Source organism: Pleurodeles waltl, chromosome 12 (assembly GCF_031143425.1).
Source record: "Pleurodeles waltl isolate 20211129_DDA chromosome 12, aPleWal1.hap1.20221129, whole genome shotgun sequence".
Lineage (NCBI taxonomy): Eukaryota > Metazoa > Chordata > Amphibia > Caudata > Salamandridae > Pleurodeles > Pleurodeles waltl.
Genome location: NC_090451.1, coordinates 641,045,568 through 641,068,468, shown reverse-complemented (window position 1 = coordinate 641,068,468; position 22,901 = coordinate 641,045,568). Strand labels below are relative to the sequence as shown.

The 22,901-nt window shown below is 46.6% G+C and overlaps 1 protein-coding gene across 1 annotated transcript in view; it reads left to right on the top strand.

Moving 5' to 3' along the window:
• The window catches only part of NPR1 (natriuretic peptide receptor 1), an 806,130-nt gene that overhangs the window by 537,405 nt on the left and 245,824 nt on the right, over window positions 1-22,901 (top strand). The window contains exon 10 of the mRNA XM_069218195.1: window positions 18,790-18,867. Within this exon, the coding sequence (XP_069074296.1) occupies window positions 18,790-18,867 (78 nt within the window). The remainder of the gene's footprint in view (window positions 1-18,789; window positions 18,868-22,901) is intronic.

The window sequence follows — 22,901 nt, the reverse complement described above, 5'->3', positions numbered from 1 at the left end:
GTACACCCCTCACCATCTGCTTTAGCCCCCAATATGACAAGTATAGATGCTTTTTGTAACTCACGCCGTGGATATTTTTGATAAAGAGATAGCCCTGGCCGAATGCCTTCTCTCCCTATTTTCTCCATCTATTTCGGAGGTTGATTAAACTTCAGCTATTTCAGGCTTGGTAGTTGTCCCTGGTGTTGTGTCCTTAAAATGCGGTGGTGGTCACCCCCCATACCCCCACCAGGTTGAATCTGCAGAGGAAAAAGAAAAAGGGTGCAGGCTATCACTAAATCTAACGGAGCGAAGATCAGCACTTCCAAGCCCAAGCCTGGTATGAAAGGGCTACGTTAAGTGAGGGCTCACAACAGCAAGGCGCTGTCTTGGAGCCGATGGTATAATTGGTGCTCTAGACTCTAGATTAAGACCAATCTTGGATCGATTGGATGTTATTGAGCTGGCGCATACAAAACTTTCAAACATAAGGCGAAAGAATTGTGCGTGTGTAACGAATCTTATTGATAGACCTACCCCATCCTTTTGTATGTCGGGTTCTGTTACTACATGTTGGGAGGCAGGGCGTATTCAAGCTATTCCCCTATGCCCCCCAGGAAAGTGTCCCCTCCAGTCAGACTGCTGGGCAAATCTAGTAAATCCTGTCAAATCTGCAAATTCTACAAACTTGACAAATTCTCAGAATGGAAAGTCTTCCCTGATAAGAACCCCTTTGGTTTCCGCTGTATCTACTGGCTCAAATAGAGAGCAGGATGTTTCTAACCCACCTATACCACCTTGGAGGTCACGAGTCCCTGTGGATAAGAGAATGAGAAGGGAGCATGGCTCAGTGAGGGGAGGTCAAAATTATGAGATTTCTCTTCCATGTACTCACATTCAGCCTGAATGCATCCTGTGTGTATGGCTAATGTTCCTAAGGTTAATCATAGGTTTTCAGAGCAGCACACTACCCTAAGGAATAAGGTATTGCACTGGCTGGACTTGCATGTATATTGGCCTTACTTGCAATCTGGTAAAATAAATTGTTTCTACAAGGAAGGCTGCCTGGATTGGCAATTCTCTGAGATCCATCGATGGGGATTATGTGATAATTAAATTTAGAGATACTGGTGTTGTGCGGAGTACTTTGCAATCACTGGGTCCCTTTCCATATAAGCAGGATGGTATTAAAACTCTCCCTTTGGGTTTTTCCTACCCCCACCCCAAGGCTCAGAGGTTTTTGCCGGAGCAGGATACAGACTGTTCGGTGGCATGTGTAGCTGCAGATACACATGCTGTGCATAGTCCGCCGTCTGGTGTTGGGTCGAAGTGTTACAAGTTGTTTTTCTTCGAAGAAGTCTTTTCGAGTCACGAGACCGAGGGACTCCTCCTCCTTTGTTTCCATTGCGCATGGGCGTCGACTCCATCTTAGATTGTTTTTTTTCCGCCATCGGGTTCGGACGTGTTCCTTTTCGCTCCGTGTTTCGGGACGGAAAGATAGTCATAACTTCGGAAAACTACGTCGGTATTGTTTCGTTCGGTATCGGGTTAGATTAGAATCGACACCGAATCCTGAAGAGCTCCGGAAGCCCTTCGGGGTAATTTCGATCCCCGTCGGGGCCTGGTCGGCCCGACCGCGTGCAACATCGACACTGATGGAACGGACCCCGTTCCGATTCTGTCCTAAATGCCACAGTAAATATCCCTATACAGACCAACATTTGGTCTGTAACTTGTGCCTGTCACCCGAGCACAAGGAAGAAACGTGTGAGGCCTGTCGAGCGTTTCGGTCGAGAAAAACGCTCCGTGACCGAAGAGCCAGACGGTTGCAGATGGCGTCCACGCCGACAGGACAACAAGGGTTCGAGGAACAGGGAGAAGAAGAGGAAGCCTTCTCCATCCATGAATCGGACTCGGAAGAATTCGACGTCGAAGAAACCGTGAGTAAGACGTCGAAGCAAGCACCACACGGGAAAACAGACAAAGGCCATGGCTCAACCCATAAAGTAGGTGACCGTCCATCGGCACCGAAAAAAGGCGAACTGGTGCCAAGGTCGTCCGACTCGGGTCGAGACACAGGCACGCAGCCATCTCGGGACCGAGAAAGCGCTGCAGAAAAGGGTCGACACTGAGACAGCACCACCGAGGCTGCCCGGCACAGAGACAGCGGCACCGAAGATGGTCGACGCCGAGAAAGTTCGACACCGAAAAAGAGGAAAATCTCGTCGGGGCCGAAGACAACAAAAGACACGGTTTCGGTGCCTAAACGACCAGCAACCGAACCAACAGCCAGTTCGTACTCAGATGCGCAAACACAGGTTTGAGGAAGATTTACAAACCACAGATGTAGACCACACCCAAAAGCGGATCTTCATACAAAGTGGTACAGGGAAGATCAGCACTCTTCCCCCAATCAGGAGGAAACGGAAACTCGATTTCCAACCACAAGAAAAGACACCTCAAGCAAAAGTGGTAAAGAAGGTAACTCCACCACCCTCTCCACCACCGGTAACTCATACATCACCGGCACAGACACCGTCACATTCACCAGCTCATACCACTATGAGCCAAGATGACCAGGATGCGTGGGATCTCTATGACGCCCCAGTATCAGACAATAGCCCTGAGTCGTACCCTACTAAGCCCTCACCACCTGAAGACAGTACTGCGTATGCACAGGTGGTAGCTAGGGCAGCAGAGTTCCATAACGTGTCGTTACACTCAGAGACTGTCGAGGATGAATTCCTTTTCAACACCCTCTCCTCCACCCACAGCAATTATCAAAGCCTTCCTATGCTCCCGGGAATGCTAAGGCACGCTAAACAGATCTTTAAAGAACCTGTCAAAAGCAGAGCAATAACTCCAAGGGTGGAGAAGAAATATAAAGCACCGCCCACGGACCCTGCTTTTATCACATCACAACTGCCACCAGATTCAGTTGTCGTAGGAGCAGCTCGTAAAAGAGCCAACTCGCACACATCAGGCGACGCACCACCTCCAGACAAGGAGAGCCGCAAGTTCGACGCAGCTGGGAAAAGGGTTGCAGTACAAGCTGCAAACCAGTGGCGCATCGCTAACTCGCAGGCGCTCCTAGCGCGATATGACAGAGCCCATTGGGACGAGATGCAGCATCTCATCGAGCATCTACCCAAAGAATGACAAAAACGGGCAAAACAAGTGGTTGAGGAGGGACAAAATATCTCCAATAACCAAATACGTTCCTCTATGGATGCAGCGGATACAGCTGCAAGAACAATAAATACCGCGGTAACCATAAGGAGGCACGCATGGTTGCGCACATCCGGCTTCAAACCTGAGATACAACAGGCAGTACTCAATATGCCGTTCAATGAACAACAATTGTTTGGACCCGAAGTGGACACGGCAATTGAAAAATTGAAAAAAGATACTGACACAGCTAAGGCCATGGGCGCACTCTATTCCCCGCAGGGCAGAGGCACTTTTGGCACGTTTCGCAAAACAACCTTCAGAGGGGGGTTTCGAGGTCAAACCACACAAGCTAGTACCTCACAAACAACACCGTCTACCTACCAGGGACAGTACCAAAGGGGAGGCTTTCGGGGCCAATACAGAGGGGGACAGTTCCCTAGAAACCGGGGAAAATTTCAGGGTCCCAAAACCCCGCCAACCAAACAGTGACTCACAAGTCACTCAACCCCTTCACACAACACCAGTGGGGGGAAGACTAAGCCAGTTCTACAAATTTTGGGAGGAGATAACAACAGACACTTGGGTCTTAGCAATTATCCGGCATGGTTATTGCATAGAATTTCACCAACTCCCTCCAAACGTCCCACCAACAACACAGAATATGTCAAAACAGCACTTAGACCTGCTAGATCTGGAAATTCAAGCATTACTACAAAAAGACGCAATAGAATTCGTACCAGGTCCACAAAGAAACACAGGAGTTTACTCACTGTACTTTCTAATACCAAAAAAAGACAAAACACTGAGACCAATCTTAGATCTCAGAACAGTAAACACCTACATCAAATCGGAACACTTTCACATGGTCACGCTACAGGACTTATTACCACTGTTGAGACAGCAAGACTACATGACAACCTTAGATCTAAAAGACGCGTATTTCCACATACCGATACATCCCTCGCACAGGAAATACCTAAGGTTCGTATTCAAGGGAATACATTACCAATTCAAAGTGTTGCCGTTCGGTATAACAACCGCACCGAGAGTCTTTACAAAATGTCTAGCAGTAGTAGCTGCACATATCAGAAGGCAGCAAATACACGTGTTCCCCTACCTAGACGATTGGCTAATCAAGACCAACTCCCTAACAAGGTGTTCACACCACACAGATTATGTCATACAAACCCTCCACAAACTAGGGTTCTCCATCAACTATACAAAGTCACACATTCTGCCGTGCCAAACACAGCAATACTTGGGAGCAACAATCAACACAACAAAAGGGATAGCCACTCCAAGTCAACAAAGGGTTCAAAATGTTTACAAAGTCATACAAGCCATGTATCCAACACAAAAAATACATGCAAAGATGGTGTTAAAACTCCTAGGCATGATGTCCTCATGCATAGCCATTGTCCCAAACGCAAGATTGCACATGAGGCCCTTACAACAGTGCCTAGCATCACAATGGTCACATGCACAGGGTCACCTTCTAGATCTGGTGTTGATAGACCGCCAAACATACATCTCGCTTCTATGGCGGAACAGTATAAATTTAAACAAAGGGCGGCCTTTCCAAGACCCAGTGCCACAATACGTGATAAATACAGATGCTTCCATGACAGGGTGGGGAGCACACCTCAATCAACACAGCATCCAAGGACAATGGGACGTACATCAAAGAAGGTTTCATATAAATCACCTCGAATTGTTAGCAGTATTCCTAGCGTTGAAAGCATTTCAACCCATCATAATCCACAAATACATTCTTGTCAAAACAGACAACATGACAACAATGTATTATCTAAACAAACAGGGGGGAACACACTCAACACAGCTGTGTCTCCTAGCACAAAGGATATGGCAGTGGGCAATTCACAACCACATTCGCCTAATAGCACAGTTTATTCCAGGGATCCAGAATCAGCTAGCAGACAATCTCTCTCGGGATCACCAACAAGTACACGAATGGGAAATTCACCCCCAAATTCTAAACTCTTACTTCCAAATTTGGGGAACACCTCAAATAGACCTATTTGCAACAAAAGAGAACGCAAAATGCCAAAACTTCGCATCCAGGTACCCACACCAGCAGTCTCAAGGCAATGCTCTATGGATGAATTGGTCAGGGATATTTGCGTACGCATTTCCCCCTCTCCCTCTTCTTCCATATCTAGTAAACAAATTGAGTCAAAACAAACTCAAACTCATACTAATAGCACCTACATGGGCAAGACAACCTTGGTATACAACACTACTAGACCTGTCAGTAGTGCCTCATGTCAAACTACCCAACAGACCAGATCTGTTAACACAGCACAGACAACAGATCAGGCATCCAAACCCAGCATCGCTGAATCTAGCAATTTGGCTCCTGAAATCCTAGAATTTGGACACTTAAACCTCACACAAGAATGTATGGAGGTCATAAAACAAGCTAGAAGGCCATCCACTAGACACTGCTATGCAAGTAAATGGAAAAGATTTGTTTGCTACTGCCATAATAATCAAGTTCAACCATTACATGCATCTCCAACGGATGTAGTAGGATACTTATTACATTTGCAGAAATCAAATCTGGCCTTCTCTTCCATAAAGATACATCTCGCAGCAATATCTGCATACCTGCAGATTACTCATTCAACTTCACTGTTTAGAATACCTGTCATTAAAGCATTTATGGAAGGCCTAAAGAGAATTATACCACCAAGAACACCACCTGTTCCTTCATGGAACCTCAACATTGTCTTAACAAGACTCATGGGTCCACCTTTCGAACCCATACATTCTTGCGAAATACAATACCTAACGTGGAAAGTTGCATTTCTCATTGCCATTACATCTCTAAGAAGAGTAAGTGAAATTCAGGCGTTTACTATACAGGAACCATTTATTCAAATACACAAAAATAAGGTAGTTCTAAGAACCAATCCAAAATTCTTACCAAAAGTTATCTCGCCGTTCCACTTAAATCAAACAGTAGAACTACCAGTGTTCTTTCACAGCCAGACTCAATAGCTGAAAGGGCACTACATACATTAGACATCAAAAGAGCACTAATGTACTACATTGACAGAACAAAACCAATTAGGAAAACAAAACAACTATTTATTGCATTTCAAAAACCTCATACAGGAAACCCAATATCAAAACAAGGTATAGCCAGATGGATAGTTAAGTGCATCCAAACCTGCTACCTTAAAGCAAAGAGAGAGCTGCCTATTACACCAAAGGCACACTCAACCAGGAAGAAAGGCGCTACCATGGCCTTCCTAGGAAATATTCCAATGAACGAAATATGTAAGGCAGCAACATGGTCTACGCCTCACACATTTACTAAGCACTACTGTGTAGACGTGCTATCTGCACAACAAGCCACAGTAGGTCAAGCTGTACTGAGAACTTTATTTCAAACTACTTCCACTCCTACAGGCTGAACCACCGCTTTTGGGGAGATAACTGCTTACTAGTCTATGCACAGCATGTGTATCTGCAGCTACACATGCCACTGAACGGAAAATGTCACTTACCCAGTGTACATCTGTTCGTGGCATTAGTCGCTGCAGATTCACATGCGCCCACCCGCCTCCCCGGTAGCCTGTAGCCGTTTGGAAGTAATCTCCAACATTTGTACATTTGTAAATATATTACCTTAAGCTTTATTTTGTACATACTTATTAATTCCATTGCATGGGCACTATTACTAACATACACAACTCCTACCTCACCCTCTGCGGGGAAAACAATCTAAGATGGAGTCGACGCCCATGCGCAATGGAAACAAAGGAGGAGGAGTCCCTCGGTCTCGTGACTCGAAAAGACCTCTTCGAAGAAAAACAACTTGTAACACTCCGACCCAACACCAGACGGCGGACTATGCACAGCATGTGAATCTGCAGCGACTAATGCCACGAACAGATGTACACTGGGTAAGTGACATTTTCCTTCAGGCAGAAGCAATGAGGTGGAGTGTTTACTCTCAGAACTGTCAGCAGGCCTATCTTCTTCCTTTATATAATAGGTTTGATGTTCTTTCCTCTCTGGATCAGAATGATTGACTTTTAAATATAAGTCCTATCTCAATGGACAGCATTCATTCTAAACTGGACTCCCCTGACTGGTTAAGTTTAGTGGAACGTTAGCATATTATTTGCTGCCAAGAGACCTGGTTGGGGGATGTTTCTTATGTTAACAGATGTACCTCTTTTTGCGTTCCTACTTCTCCCGCCACCTCAGAAAGAGCAAGGGGGTTTGGTGTCTCTTGTCTCTGTTCCATTGGTGCACTCAAATGTCACTGTTAATGTAGTTACTGCATATTATCAGGTGATATTGTTGCACTCCCCAAACCCTTTGATATACTGCTGGTGATTGTTTCCCATAACATCTTTGACCATGCAGAAATCATTATTGTAGATGAGCTAGAGCAACTCTGTATGAAATTTCAAGTAGTCTTGTTAAATTGACTCGTGCTTTTGGGGATGTTCAAATATGCGGTATCAGTGATGAATGTAATTGTTCACTAGCCCATTTTAAACATACATCATATGGTGATTCCGTGAATAAGGTGATGTTTTCACATAGTTTGGTGTTACTTTCAAATCATTTATATTCGAGCTCAGAGGAGATCCCCACTTTCATGGGTCCAAAATCAAGTTCTTCAATTGACCTTATTTTGGTCTCTAGGCCACTGTTACCATTAGTTGGCTCTTGTAAAGTTAGGGCCTCAGGTTAGAGTGATCATAATCCACTCACCTTGGAACTCATATTCTCTTTGTTCAATAAGTTGTCACCTACTTTTTTCCTGTAGTTGGATTACAGTTCCAACAAAGGGTTAAGCATTAAGTGGGATAAGGTAAGCAAGACCGTTTTTCATAACCATCTTTACAGCATAATGAAGTAGATATTAATATTATCTCACAGGAAGACTTGAGTCCTTTAGACGTTTTTGAGGCTTTTACGAGGTTAACCAATTATATGGGGGGTAAGCTGACTAAGGTGGCCCAGAAGGAAGGGGTTGACCCAACATGGTTGAATAGCTCTTGTTCGAAAGCACACAAGCTTATGAACCTTGCCCTAAAAAAACGTCTACGGGTCCAGTCAGAAATTGCCCTGGCAAGGAAGTCATACATGGAGGCTTCTCGCTTGCGGAAAGCTGACTTCGGGTCGACGGTCTCAGAAGACTTGAGATTAGCAAGTGAGCAGAAATATTCTAGGAGCTTTTTGGAAGGTAGTGAGCTCATATTACCCTTTGGCAGAAGCCACGCCAAAAATGGAGTGTTATTAGTAGTAAAGATTGGGTGGCTTATTTCTCTAATATGTTTGCCTCTAAGGTGCAGGTTTCTGCTTTGCTTCTCAAAAAAGTGATTACTACTGATGTAGCCACCACCCAGGCACTCTGTAGTGCGACCACAGTCTCAGATGTTAGGTTAGCTATTGGACGTAGCATCCCGAGCAGGGCCACTGGCCCAGTTAGAGTCCCTGCTGATGTTTTTAAAGCATATCCAGAGTTCTGGGCACCCTTATTACTAAAGTTATTTAGAAGTATATTGTTAGGCCCCCAAATTAAATCTTGGACGAGGCCATCATTGTGCATATATTTAAAAAAGGTGTTAAGTGCTCCCTTAATTGTTACTGTCTCATCTCCCTCTCGGACAGTAGAGTAAAGGTATTGGGTAGAGTCATGCTGATAGTGCTATTGTCTCCCTACTTAGTAGGTTACATAAGCAAACAACTGCCAGATTTCGCTATAGTATATGAGGGGAATCTCACTGAGGAGTTTCCATCGGTAATGCGAGTTAGGCAGGTTTGCGTCTTGGCCCCTTTTCTTCTCATTTATTAATTTGTTGGGGAATTATCTGATTAGGCAGGAAAAAGATTTCCTCATAATGGCTCAAGGGAAATCCCGGTCTTGCTTTACGCAGACAAGGCTGTTCTTATTGCCCTACAGTTAATGCCCTTCAAGTTTGTATAGATACTTTTAATAAGTTCATGGATTCTTTGAGTCTCAGGGTTAATCTGTCTAAATCGCATGTTATGAAATGCGTCCCCAAGCTTGCTAAAACAAAAAAGTTTGTTCTTAATGATGAGGACATTTTGAAAATTCCACATTTCACATACCTGGGGATCCCGTTTGATGTAGGCCATAATTGGACGTTTTTAATTAATGTTAGAATGGTGCATTTTTAGTGAGCTATAGTTGCCCTTTTCAGATTTTCTAAGTGGCTGGGCCACAAGTCTATGAAAGAAATTATGTGGATTTTTAAAAGTGAATGTGTCCCGGGGCCACATATGGGGAGGGAGTATGGGGCTATATGGACGATACAGCTCTTCAAATCATCGAAAACAAATTTCTAAGAAGGCTGCTGGCAGTCCTACAGTCAACTCTTGCTGTTCTTTGCCATAAAGAGGGTTAGGCTCCATATTTTGGGTGATTATATTGCGCTTCAGCCCATGGTGCTGTGGCATAGGATTTGGATGAACCCTGAGATGCAGCTCTGTAGAATTATTCATTAGGGCTTGTATGAATCTTGATAAGTATAAAGACATTGTAGGAAGTTGGCTCTGTATATACTAGCTCCAAGTGAGAGATAGTGTGCACAGAGTCCAAGGGTTCCCCTTAGAGGTAAGATAGTGGCAAAATTAGATAATTCTAATGCTCTATTTTGAGGTAGTGTGGTCGAGCAGTAGGCTTATCAGAGGGTAGTGTTAAGCATTTGTTGTACACACACAGGCGGTAAATGAGGAATACACACTCAAAGACTTGACTCCAGGCCAATAGTTTTTATATAGAAAAATATATTTTCTTAATTTATTTTTAGAACCACAAGTTCAAGATTTGAAGTAAATACATAAAATGCAAGGTACTCCACACGGGTAAGTTAGGAACTTTGAATTAGAGCAATAACATATACAGTTTTTGTTAAAATGGCAATAAGCTATTTTAAAGGTGGACCCAGTGCAAAAATCAACAGTTCCTAAGGGGAGGTAAGTAATGGTTAGTTTGTCAGGTAAGTAAAGCACTTACAAGTCTTAGTTCCTGGGCATAGGCAGCCCACCGTTGGGGGTTCAAGGCAACCCCAAAGTTACCACACCCAGCAGCTCAGGGCCTGTCAGGTGCAGAGGTCAAAGAGGTGCCCAAAACACATAGGCGCCTATGGAGAACAGGGGTGCTCCGTTTCCAGTCTGCCAGCAGGTAAGTACCCGTGTCCTCGGGGGTGTTGTAGAGCTTTGGGTGGGACACAAGTAGGCACACAAAACGCACCCTCAGCGGCACAGGGGCAGCCGGGTGCAGTGTGCAAAGCAGGCGTCGGGTTTTGTATTGGATTCAATGGAGGGACCCGGGGGTCACTCGAGCGGTGCAGGCAGGGCACAGGGGGGCTTCTCAGGCCAGCCACCGACTGGGCTAGGCAGAGGGTCGCCTGGGGGTCATTCCTGCACTGAGGTTCGGTTACTTCTGGTCCTGGGGGCTGCGGGTTCAGTGCTTGGTCCAGGCGTTGTCTCCTCGTTACAGGCAGTCGTGGTCAGGGGGAGCCTCTGGATTCTCTCTGCAGGCATCGCTGTGGGGGTCCATGGGGGTTGTCTTGGGCTACTCATGGGGTCACAGTCGCCGGGGAGTCCTCCCTGTGGTGTTTATTTTCTGGATCTCATGCGGGGGCGTCGGGTGCAGAGTGTGAATTCTCACGCTTCCGGCGGAAAGAGTGAGTTCTTTGGAAGTTGCTTCTTTGTTGCAAAGATGTAGCTGTTGTTGAGCAGAGCTGCTGCTCACGGGGGTTTCTTGGTCCTGGGGGTCAGGGCAGTCCTCTGAGGCTTCAGAGGTCGCTGGTCCCTGTTGGATGCGTCACTGGTTGCAGGTTTTCGACTCTGGAGACAGGCCAGTAGGGCTGGGCCCAAAGCAGTTGTCGTCCATCATCTCTGCAGGCTTGTAGGTCAGCAGTCCTTCTTTGTAGTTCAGGTTGCAGTAATCTGATTTCCTGGGTTCTGGGGTGCCCCTAAATACTATATTTAGGGGTGTGTTTAGGTCAGGAGGGCAGTAGCCAATGGCTACTCTCCTGGAGGGTGGCTACACCCTCTTTGTGCTTCCTCCCTGTGGGGAGGGGGGCACATCCCTATTCCTATTGGGGGAATCCTCCAAAACTAAGATGGAGGGTTTCTAAAGGCAGGGGTCAACTCAGCTCAGGGCACCTTAGGGGCTGTCCTGACTGGTGGGTGACTCCTTGTTTTCCTAAGTAACTTCTCCAGCCTTGCCACCCAAAGTGTGGGCAGTGGCTGGAGGGGGGGGGGGGGCATCTCCACTAGCTGGGATGCCCTGTGGCGCTGTAACAAAAGGGGTGAGCCTTTGAGGCTCACCGCCAGGTGTTACAGTTCCTACAGGGGGAGGGGAGAAGCACCTCCACCCAGTATAGGTTTATTCCTGGCCACAGAGTGACAAAGGCACTCTCCCCATGTGGCCAGAAACTCATCTGGTTGTGGCAGGCTGGCAGAAACTGGTTAGCCCCACACTAGAAGTCAGATTGGTATTTAGGGGGCATCTATAGGATGCCCTCTGGGTGCATTTTACCATAAATTCCACACTGGCATCAGTGTGCATTTATTGTGCTGAGAAGTTTGATAACAAACTTCCCAGATTTAAGTGAAGCCATTATGGAACTGTGGAGCCCGTGTTTGACAAACTCCCAGACCATATACTCTTATGGCTACCCTGCACTTTCAATGTCTAAGGACACTGTAGGGGCATAGTGCTCATGCGCATATGCCCTCATCTGTGGTGTAGTGCACCCTGCTTTAGGGCTGTGAGGCCTACTAGAGGGGTGACTTACCTATGCCACAGGCAGTGCGAGGTTGGCATGGCACTCTGAGGGGAGTGCCATGTCGACTTAGTCCTTTTCTCCCCATCATCACACACAAGCTGTGAGGCAAGTGTGCATGTGCTGAGTGAGGGGTCCCCAGGTTGGCATAAGACATGCTGCAGCCCTTAGAGACCTTCCCTGGCATCTGGGCCCTTAGTACCAGGGTTACTATTTACAAGGGACTTATCTGAGTGCCAGGGCTGTGCCAATTGTGGAAGCAAAGGTACAGTTTAGGGAAAGAACACTGGTGCTGGGGCCTGGTTAGCAGGGTCCCAGCACACTTTCAATCATAACTTGGCATCAGCAAAAGGCAAAATGTCAGGGGGTAACCATGCCAAGGAGGCATTTCCTTACAGACATGCCTTGGCTAAATTGTGTTAAGTGTTGCTGTGACAGAATAGGTAAGCCAGGCCACTTTATTAATCCAGAAAGTGTAGCTACTATCCCCCTTGGCCAATTTATAGAAATATTTAAACAACATTCTGGCTAACTGTGGTTAACCGTTATTTTGATCTTTCACTGAACACCGCAGTTTATTTACAGCTTATTGTGAATGGAAAACTTATTGTTTTATTGACACGGTTCTGACTTAGGATGCTACATTTTTTAGTGGCCTTTTCACAGAAGGGGACCTGGTTTTTCACTCTACCTCACTGTCATTATAGTCTCCCAGCTGAACAAAGCACATTAAACTTTGTCTTGTTCTGCGCTTGTTATGAGCCCCAAAGACAGCAGTTTTTATGCCCTGCTTATGAGCCTTAGGAACCAAGTCTCATGTTGTTGTGTTTGACACACTGCTCCAGCTGGATAATCAAAGGGTTATATATGCTGTTTTTAATTTTATATTAATTGCTCCTAATGTCGTTCCAGATACAGAAGCTTGTTTTCTTTTGGTATTTTATAGAACGCACTTTGTAGGATGTGCTAATCTGTTAATTGTATCTTATTGTGTGGTTTGAAGCATTTTTATAGATGGATGCTTTTGGCACTATTTTTATGTTTTTATTTTAAAGTGTAATGCTTTATTATTGGACTTTTTTATGGATGTAAAAATTGCAGAATAAATGTATTTTGACTGGCTGAAAAAGTTAGACACAACACTTGCACTTTAGAACTGGTTAGCAGTGGTAAAGTGCCCGGAGTCCTAAAGCCAGCAATAACAGGAGGTCAGAAGCCAAAAAGACAGAGTAAACCCTTCAGAAAGGTCCATTTCCAACACACCTTTATGGGTACTTGGGCGCAGCCTTTCTCTTCAACAGGCAGGTGTTGAGGCGCAACAGACCTGCACCAGGTGATGCAGATCATTTTGCGCAGTAACCAACTCCTAAGAGTTTGATGGTCCAAGCTTCCACCAGAAACATCAGTCTCGGTGCATTTTCCTCGACCCCCCCTCAGATAGGAAGTCTAAAAGTATTGAGGGTTCGAGAAGTGAATTTTATTTTCCAAATACTTGACATTGAGACTGGTCAAAGTGGTCAGCCTATTATGCTGTTAAAAGCACACTGACAGTCTTGCTGTGACAGTATTATAGGGGGTTCAGGCATCTTGGGTTCAAACCATTCAAGATTTCCAGGATGCAGCAAAAAATGTGATTTGGGCTGGACTGGATACTACAGACTGCTTGGGGCATGCGGTGTGCACGAGTGTGGTGCTCCACTGTTATGCATGGATGTGATTCACTGGCCTTTTTGGGAACAGGAGGACGTCTCTTATGGATATGTGTGATTGTGTTCTTGCATGGTTTAAAGAAAGCAGAGCTGCAGTGTGTTCCAGTGGCTTTACAACCCCTGGCTGACCGTGTTCTCAACAGTTCTGACCTTTTCTAGGCTAATCCAGATGGTTTGTGCATAGGAAATGCCTGGCACCACAGCCATCTCCCCAGTCCTTTGTTGTCCAGGACGGGGATCAAGCAGACATAGTGTAGGTCACCTAGCACACCATACCACTCAGTCCCCCATACCAGCAACATCAGACTCCAAGCCGCTTTACTTTGCCATTTGCGACACAGACCTACCTTATGGTGAGGCAGGATTCGATTTTTTTTCCAGGTGCCGACAGATGAGTCCTCCAGGTCATCCAACAGGGCTTCCATTCCTTTCCGATCTACCTCAGCTTCCTGCCACATTAGAGCAGCTTTTAGAGGAGCAACTATCCATCTTGTTGCAAGAGGTGCAGTTTATACAGGCCATAGGGTACACTGAAAGGGTGTCAGCAATGGAAGTAGGGAGGGGCTGTTACTCCTGGTATTTGCTGATGCTGAAGAAGGATGGAGGGCGTTATCCTATTTTAGATCTTTGCATCATATATTCCTTCATTCAGATGGACAGTTTCAAAATACTTACTCTAGCTCAAGTTCTGTCTGCAGTGGTAGACCTGGGTGACTGGGTGGTTGCCTTCAACCTGCAGGACATGTACTTTCATGTTCCCAGCTTGCAGTGCCACAGACTTCACCTGCAGTTAAAGGTCGGCCAGGAGCATTTTCAGTTTGCTGTGCTCTCCTTCGGCCCTACCTTGCACGCATCAAGTGTTTATGAAAGTGGTGGCTGCACATAATTGGATAGTAGGGAAACTAGTTTTCCCCTACCTTGATGACTGGCCGTTGAAGGCAGACTTGCCACAGTCAGTTGTAGACCACCTCCAGACGATAGCTAACCTTTTGATGTCATGGGGGTTCTCACTTGACTCCATAGTAGAAGTTTACTTTTATAAGAGTTCTTCTGGATACTGTGCAGTTCAGGGCCTTTCCTCCCTTCCAGATCCTTTGGGCTATGATTACGATGTTTCATCCTAGGACCTGGGGAGATCAGCTCTGAGGCTTTTTGGCCTGCTGGCCCCATGCATTCTGGTTGTTGATTTATCCAGGTGGATGTGTAGTGGGTGTCTTAAGTCTCAGTGGGCCCAGCACCAAGGAAACCTGTCGGATGTGATCCAAGTTTCAGAGGAAACTACACAAACTCTGCAGTAATGGCTGCCAGTCTGCAGTCTGATGAGTGGAAGGCCCATCTCCCTTTCTCACCCAGAGCTAACGTTGTTGACTGATGTGTTTCTTCTGGGCTGGGGACATCATCTGAGAGATGTGCTGATCAAAGCACTCTAGTCTCCAGTGGAAACTCAGCTCCACATAAATCTGTTGTAGTTGAAGGCCTTCCAATGACGCGGGGATCATTGAAATGTTTTTACTTTCACTTACTGCCACATTTTACATGGAAGTAAGCGAAAGTAAAAACTTGCTATTTGTTTGCCCACTCTAAATAGGGCGGTTGGATAAATGGCAAAACCTCTGTCGGGGAGTCCCCGCCGCTTACATACTGAAGGTCCGCCTATCTCTAAATGAGGCGAGCGGACCTTCAGTATAGTGGAAGGAGCCTCTGCCATTGCGACAGAGTACCCTTTCTGCCTCACTCTGAATCAAGTCCTAACTTCTTGGAGCCTCCTAAAGGCAAGGTCCTCCAACACTACAAACGAGGCATAGTACATGTCAGTGTTGAGTTCCTTCCAGTCGGTACCGTCAAGATGACCATCTATTTCCGGCCTCTAAGGGAATTTCTATATTTTAAAACTAGATCTTCATTTTGCCCCATGCCTATGCCAGCCGCATCCTCTTTTTCAGGTCCCAGCCAATAGTTCAGGAGGATGTTGTTTAAGAGAAAGTCTAGTGCCATCTCCCAGTCCTCACCAGAGCTATAAAGTTCAAATTACTTTTTTTAGGTTCTACTTCATATTAAAAGGGCCAGTCCACTCCAGTGGTAGGACGCATACTTTTCCCTCCAGTATCATCACTGGACCAAAATCATCACAATGCCTGTATCCTCTTGATGATGAGGAATGGTGCTGTTCTGGAGATTCCCTTGACACGTCTATCAAGGCCAGCTCTTCCCCAATCGAAATTGGTATCTTTTGCAGGAGGTCAAAAGGCTCCTTGCTTTAGGGCTACTCGCTTTGGGGCTATTATTACCAATGCTGCCCAAGAAAAGCGGGATGAGCTATTTATTACTCCCTCTACTTTGATGTTAAGAAACACAGCATAGGTCTACTCGCCATTATAGCTCTTTAGGGTCTCAACCAGGGCCCAGCAGAAGTTCAAGGTATTGGTTTTAGCTTAGGGCCTGCTGCAATTTATCCAGTGCAAACCATTTGCTGTTTTCAGTAGACCTCTTAAACTCCTACTTCCATGTACCTTTTCTATTGTACATAATAGGTAAGCTCTATTCCAGTAGGAAACCAACACTGCCAGTGCAAGATAGTGTCATTTGGCCTAATCTTTACTCCCATCTAGATACTGGGCGCTCTGAAACCCTTTCTGCAGATTCTACAGCTAGATGGATGATTGTATATTGAGTTCACCAACGGAGTCAGCAAAGTAGGGTCTTGCCATAGCGCTGCAAAGCATGTTTAATCTTGATATCTCAATGTACTACCCCAAATCCTTGCTGACGCCATCAGATGATTCAGGCAATCCATAATATTCTGTACAAAAACTGGGAAAGACATTTCCTTGAACCAGAGAGACTACTGGCACAGAAACAAACTCTGTCCTGTTGCTGGAAAACAGGGCCATTTAAGCCTAGCTATTCTGAGGACATCTGGGACAACTGGCACCGTGCATAGTGGTGGTACTCTAAACCAGGCCTCACATGCACTCCTTGACCTCCATAAGGGAGAGCGTAAGAATCAGTTGCTTGGCAGCAAGTCCAAGCCTAGCCCAGTCAACCCACGTTTGTTGTCAATCCTGATATAGTAGACGTATGTTACTGTATTCCTGGTGGGCTCCCTTTTAATGCCCCATAGTTAGCAAATGGCAGCCATGACCGCCTCAGCAGTTTGGATAGTCGGCCTAACTGACCTCTCTGTCAATGCCTTATGGGACTGATTACATATGACTCTCCAGATAACTTCTGGTGCTGAAAGCTTTCTCACCCCAAAAGCCTTTATCAAAGCAGTAGTGAGGAGATATGTGTGACCACCTCAGCTGTTCTTGAGATAACATAGACGTCTTGGTAGTTGCCAGGACATTTTTCAACATAAAATAGTACAGAAAAAAGTGACTAGGATTCTGCCAGTGTCAGAGGACATCAACCTGCTCAGTGGACAATGTCTGATCCATTTTCAAGCAACTAGCCTAATCAGAATTTCATAAAGATGTGCAAGATCTACCACTACAACTTAACAAAAAAATTGATTGGAATCTACCATGGGTGGTGCATCTGTTCTCTCCGAGAATATCTACAGTGGTCTCTTCAGATCTAAAATTCCTGGCAGATTGATGCACAGATCCTTTGAACCTATGGGCTGCCGCAGTTTGAAACTCCTCTCTTGGGAAAGATCCTTCTTGTTGCTTTACTTTTACCCTGATATTTTCATCAAGGCTGGTATCCTCTGCGCCTCTGAACATTATAATATGCCTTGTCCTGAAGACTCATCCCACTTTGGTCCGAAGATGTTGATTGAGGACCATTAGAATCATATTTTCCCTATTTTTTCCATCCCTACGAGTCTTTTGCATGACGAGATGCCCCACAGCTCTGACTTAAGTTCCATATCCTTTTTCATACATAAAATCATGGTGCTGTGTTCCACAGTTAACTTTTATGAGACAGTAATGTTGGCAAAACTGACGGTATGGACAACATTGCCATATGGATCAAGTATTGCATCCCTCACCTCTGTTCACTGCATGAGACAGTCCCACCACTGTTATATCCGAGCATCCTCCATCTTAGCAAGGAGAGCTTCAATGCCATTCCCCAGGCCCTACCAGTAAGAAATTTGTATTAGGTGCTTAGTGGGAAGTGGCAAACGATTTCTGTGGACACTCTGCGCTTGAGGCTTCCTCCTGAAACAATATTCAGAAGATTCTTCTGAGTGTATTCACCTAGGCATTGTCTGTTCATTGCTGCCTTCTACCCCATCTCTGTTCTCTATGCCGTGGAATCCCACCACAAGTTGTGAATGGTAGCGAGCCAGAATGTCGGAGCAGGATGGAAATTACCTTTATGGTGACTCAATATTCCTCGTCCATAGGCTTCCTCTTATTATCAACAGCCTCCCTCCAATCGTCAGCTTTTGGTGAAAAAATAACATTGATTTGTTCTTTTGTATAAGAAGTAAAAATAAGAATAGTACGAATATGTATGGGATAAGGTATGGTGTCAATGTATGTCTCATGCATGGTACCTTACAAATAAAACTCCATTTGAAGCTGTTTCCGCTCACACCTTCCGGTGGTGCTGTGAGAGAGAGAGCATGCAGGCTAGGAGTAAAGAAATCACCATATGGGTAACAGTATCCTTTTGTGGTACTGAACTTTCTCTATACTCTTACTCTGGCGCTGACCTACCTCTGCCCTCAGATCCTACACATAAACTTCCTCTAAAATCAGCAGCGACCTCCTTCTTTGCCCTCTACTTACTAAACTGTTCTTTATGGTGTGTGGCAGCGACCTCCTGTTCTTTCTCTTGCTGTCTCTCGTGATGACCCATATGTCTTTTGCTTTGTTGTGTATTGTAAAATGCGCATATCACTTCTGTTGGGAAGAGTGGCGGCCTTTTCAGAACTCTAACCTTTAAATCTGCACGTTGACCTTAATGAAAGCCCTCCTGTCCTATGTAATAATAAATGACCTTTCTCTGGTTCCAACATGTCTCTGAATTGTGGGCAGACCAGTGGCATTTCTCAGACTCCAGCACTGCCCTCCCGACATCCTTATCAGCAATTTGTTTGGCCTTTATAAAATCTGACCTTTGCCCCTATTTTGGTCACTGTGCCTGATTTCTCGCTCTTCTTTTCACAGGGAAATATTGTGGCCGTGAAGCACATCAACAGGAAAAGAATCGATCTCACCCGGGAGGTGCTCTTCGAACTGAAGCATGTAAATAAGCTTTTCATCTTCTCTGTGGTACAGCGAGTGGGTGGGGGCATCTGGGGAGGTGCTCGAGCTTCAAGGACGGTGTGGGGCTGAGATTCTAGGGAGGGGTTGGGGCTTCTAGGGAGCGCTTGAGCTTCAAGGGAGATGTTTGGGATTATGTGGAGGGATTTGGGTTTATCACCGTTTAGGTTTACGGGGGAAGGACAGATTTATTGCATAGTAGTTGTGGTTTTTGATAAGCCTTAGTGATCGGGGGAAGAATCTAGTGCTTGTGGGAAGAGACATGCTTTTGTGGAAGTGGCCTAGTATTATAAAGGCTGGGGGCTGGGGGCTAGGGTAGGGGTGAGGGGGCGCTGAGCGCATAGGTTGAGCTTCTGGGAAGAGGCTTGATTTTCTTGAGAGTTTCTTTGCATTATGAGTGAAAGACCAGGACTTCTAAGGAGGCCATTCACTTCTTGTGAGGGACTTGCTCATCTTTATCAGTCCTAAGCAATATGGCAAGTGAGATGGGGCTTCAGGAGGTGGAGTTTGAGCATCCGAGGGAGGTACTTATGCTGGTGGGTGATGATTAGCTGCTTCTGGCGTTAGACGTGTGGCTCTGGAGTGGGACTTGGCTTCTCAAGGTGGGATTGCGCCTCAGGTACGGGGAAAAAAACTACCAAGTTTGGTAGTGGATACAGGACAGCGTTTCATGGCTAATTGAGTTACATTTTAGGGCGAGGACTAAGAGGATTAGTTAGGCCTTGATGGATGGTCAGGGGTTCCACCAGGGTACTGGAAAGGAAGCCACAGCATCGGTTCTCTCCCCAGTACTGAAGGTTTGCCAAGCTGGAGACATGTTGAATTGACTCTCCCAGCAAACTTTTTTTGATTAGAAAAAAGAAACTCATAAAGAGGGAGGTTTTTTTCACTTGAACAAAAATTGAATGGCCCATTGCAAAGAGAGTTTTCTCCCTGTGTCTGAGGGCCATTCTGTATTTTCACTGCCTGTGTTTGCGATGGGAAATAAATAATACTGGTCCACCCTCAGTGGTGCGGGCCTCCCAGTACTGTGACCCAGAGGAGACGGACTGCGAGTCAGCCGAGGCTCCTAACCAAAGCCTTTGCGGGGCATAGGTACTGCTGGTTTTAGTGTTGCTCTCCTGCTTTAGAAAAGCATGAGGTCCTGTGGCTTGTAGAGGGAGGGGGCTTTTAAAAGTGCTGCACATTGTTCTGAAGTGTATGGCATGCAATGATTTATTGTAATGTGCAGTCCTTCTGTGCGTTGCACCTCTGGGTGAAATGTCGTGATCATCACCCCTTCTGAACGTTAAGGATGCTGAGCAGCAGCCAGCAAATACCCCTTGATGGACCTTCACACTGCTGGCCTGTCCTGTACCAACCACTGAAAAATAGAACAAGATGGTGCCGTGTACCTGTTTGTATTCTGTCATGAAGTTTAGAAAGGGGGCACTCCTGCTGTCAGCTTGCTCAGCACTCGTCCAGCATACTCAGAATGAGAGACATTTTGTAGTTTTTGAACGTCTAATGTGCCTATACACATTGAGCTTGCCTGCTGTGTCACAGCTTGCCAAAGTATTTGTCACACTGGTATGAAACGGAGCACTCCTGGAACATCATCTCAGTCGCCGTTCTGTCAAAATTCTCGGAAAGCGAATGTACCTTCTGTGCCGCAGCTTGGGGAGCATTCTACACCAGCGCTGAGGAAGGGGTGCGCCTGCTAATGTCAGTATTCTTATAGTCTTAAGAAAGAGAGAATATTGAACAATGCAGATAGCTAAACATCCTGCATCAATGCTTAGGAACAGAGTGACTGCTGTGGTGCACCGGGGGAACCTTCTTCGAACTTTTCAGAAAAGCAACAGGACAGCTGTGCAGAGGCCGTACAACTGTGCCCATGGCTGCCACACCACGGCTTGCTAAGCATTCTGCCACAGTGTTCAGGTGCCACACCACGGCTTGCTAAGCATTCTGCCACAGTGTTCAGGTGCCACACCACGGCTTGCTAAGCATTCTGCCACAGTGTTCACGGCTGCCACACCACGTCTTGCTAAGCATTCTGCCACAGTGTTCAGGTGCCACACCACGGCTTGCTAAGCATTCTGCCAGAGTGTTCACGGCTGCCACACCACGTCTTGCTAAGCATTCTGCCACAGTGCTCATGGCCGCCACACCGCGGCATGCTAAGCATTCTGCCACAGTGTTCACAGCCGCCACACCATGGCTTGGCAAGCATTCTGCCACAGTGTTCACGGCTGCCACACCACGGCTTGCTAAGCATTCTGCCACAGAGCCCATGGCTGCCACACCACAGCTTGGCAAGCATTCTGCCACAGTGCTCATGGCCACCACACCGTGGCATGCTAAGCATTCTGCCACAGTGTTCAGGTGCCACACCACGGCTTGCTAAGCATTCTGCCAGAGTGTTCACGGCTGCCACACCACGTCTTGCTAAGCATTCTGCCACAGTGTTCAGGTGCCACACCACGGCTTGCTAAGCATTCTGACAGAGTGTTCACGGCTGTCACACCACGTCTTGCTAAGCATTCTGCCAGAGTGTTCAAGGCTGCCACACCACGTCTTGCTAAGCATTCTGCCACAGTGCTCATGGCCGCCACACCGCGGCATGCTAAGCATTCTGCCACAGTGTTCACAGCAGCCACACCATGGCTTGGAAAGCATTCTCCCACAGTGTTCACAGCTGCCACACCACGGCTTGCTAAGCATTCTGCCACAGGGCCCATGGCTGCCACACCACGGCTTGCTAAGCATTCTGCCACAGTGTTCACGGCTGCCACACCATGGCTTGCTAAGCATTCTGCCACAGGGCCCATGGCTGCCACACCACGGCTTGCTAAGCATTCTGCCACAGTGTTCACGGCTGCCACACCATGGCTTGCTAAGCATTCTGCCACAGTGTTCACGGCTGCCACACCATGGCTTGCTAAGCATTCTGCCACAGGGCCCATGGCTGCCACACCACGGCTTGCTAAGCATTCTGCCACAGTGTTCACGGCTTCCACACCATGGCTTGCTAAGCATTCTGCCACAGTGTTCACGACTGCCACACCATGGCTTGCTAAACATTCTGCCACAGTGCCCATGGCTGCCACACCACGGCTTGGCAAGCATTCTGCCACAGTGCCCATGGCTGCCACACCACGGCTTGGCAAGAATTCTGCCACAGTGTTCACAGCTGCCACACCACGGCTTGGCAAGAATTCTGCCACAGTGTTCACAGCTGCCACACCACGGCTTGCTAAGCATTCTGCCACAGAGTCCGGGTGCCTGGCGTCCCACCGCAGGGTCAGATCAAGAGAGTGACTGTTGTATGTGCACACATGCTTGTTACTAATAACGCTACTACTAGTAATAACAACAGTGTCTTTAAGAAAGGCCTCTTAGCCACTCGCAGGATAAAATGGTCTTTCTTTCTGGATACCAACAGCAGCTCACTTTCCCCTCCTCCGCGTTTTCATCTGTTGCTTAATCGCCACGGTTTCTAATCGTTGGTCAGGATTCGCGAATGGAGTATTTTTTGCTTCTTTTGTTTTTTTAAGCTGAAGGGACGCCCATGAAACGGGGCTCTGGCAATGAGGCAGAAAAGGCCTGTAGCAGTGAATCACACACGGGGGACAACATGTTTGTGGGCTAAAGGAGGCTGCGGTTTCTCTCCTCATAGATGACCGCGGAGGGAGAACGCATGTCTCCGCTCAGAGAGTTTCGGCATTTGGGGGTCCACTCGGGGTGAGCCAGGGAGCCTCGTCAGGGCCCACGGCCAAGTGTGAGCAGCGGAATGAGAGAACCGGGAATCTCGCTGCATGCTCAGCCTGCCTCTCTTGTGCTCACTGACGAAACTCTCATTCGAAGAATCCTCTTTCCGGAGCCCAGTACAGTGGATCTGTGACACCTGTCGCTGGTGTTCCTTTCTTGCGTGTCTCACAACCCCTGAAGCCTGTTTCAGCTTTCTCGAGGATATTATTCACTCATGTCGTCTTCAGAATCTCACACAGAGTCAAGCCTGTCTTGATGCCCCA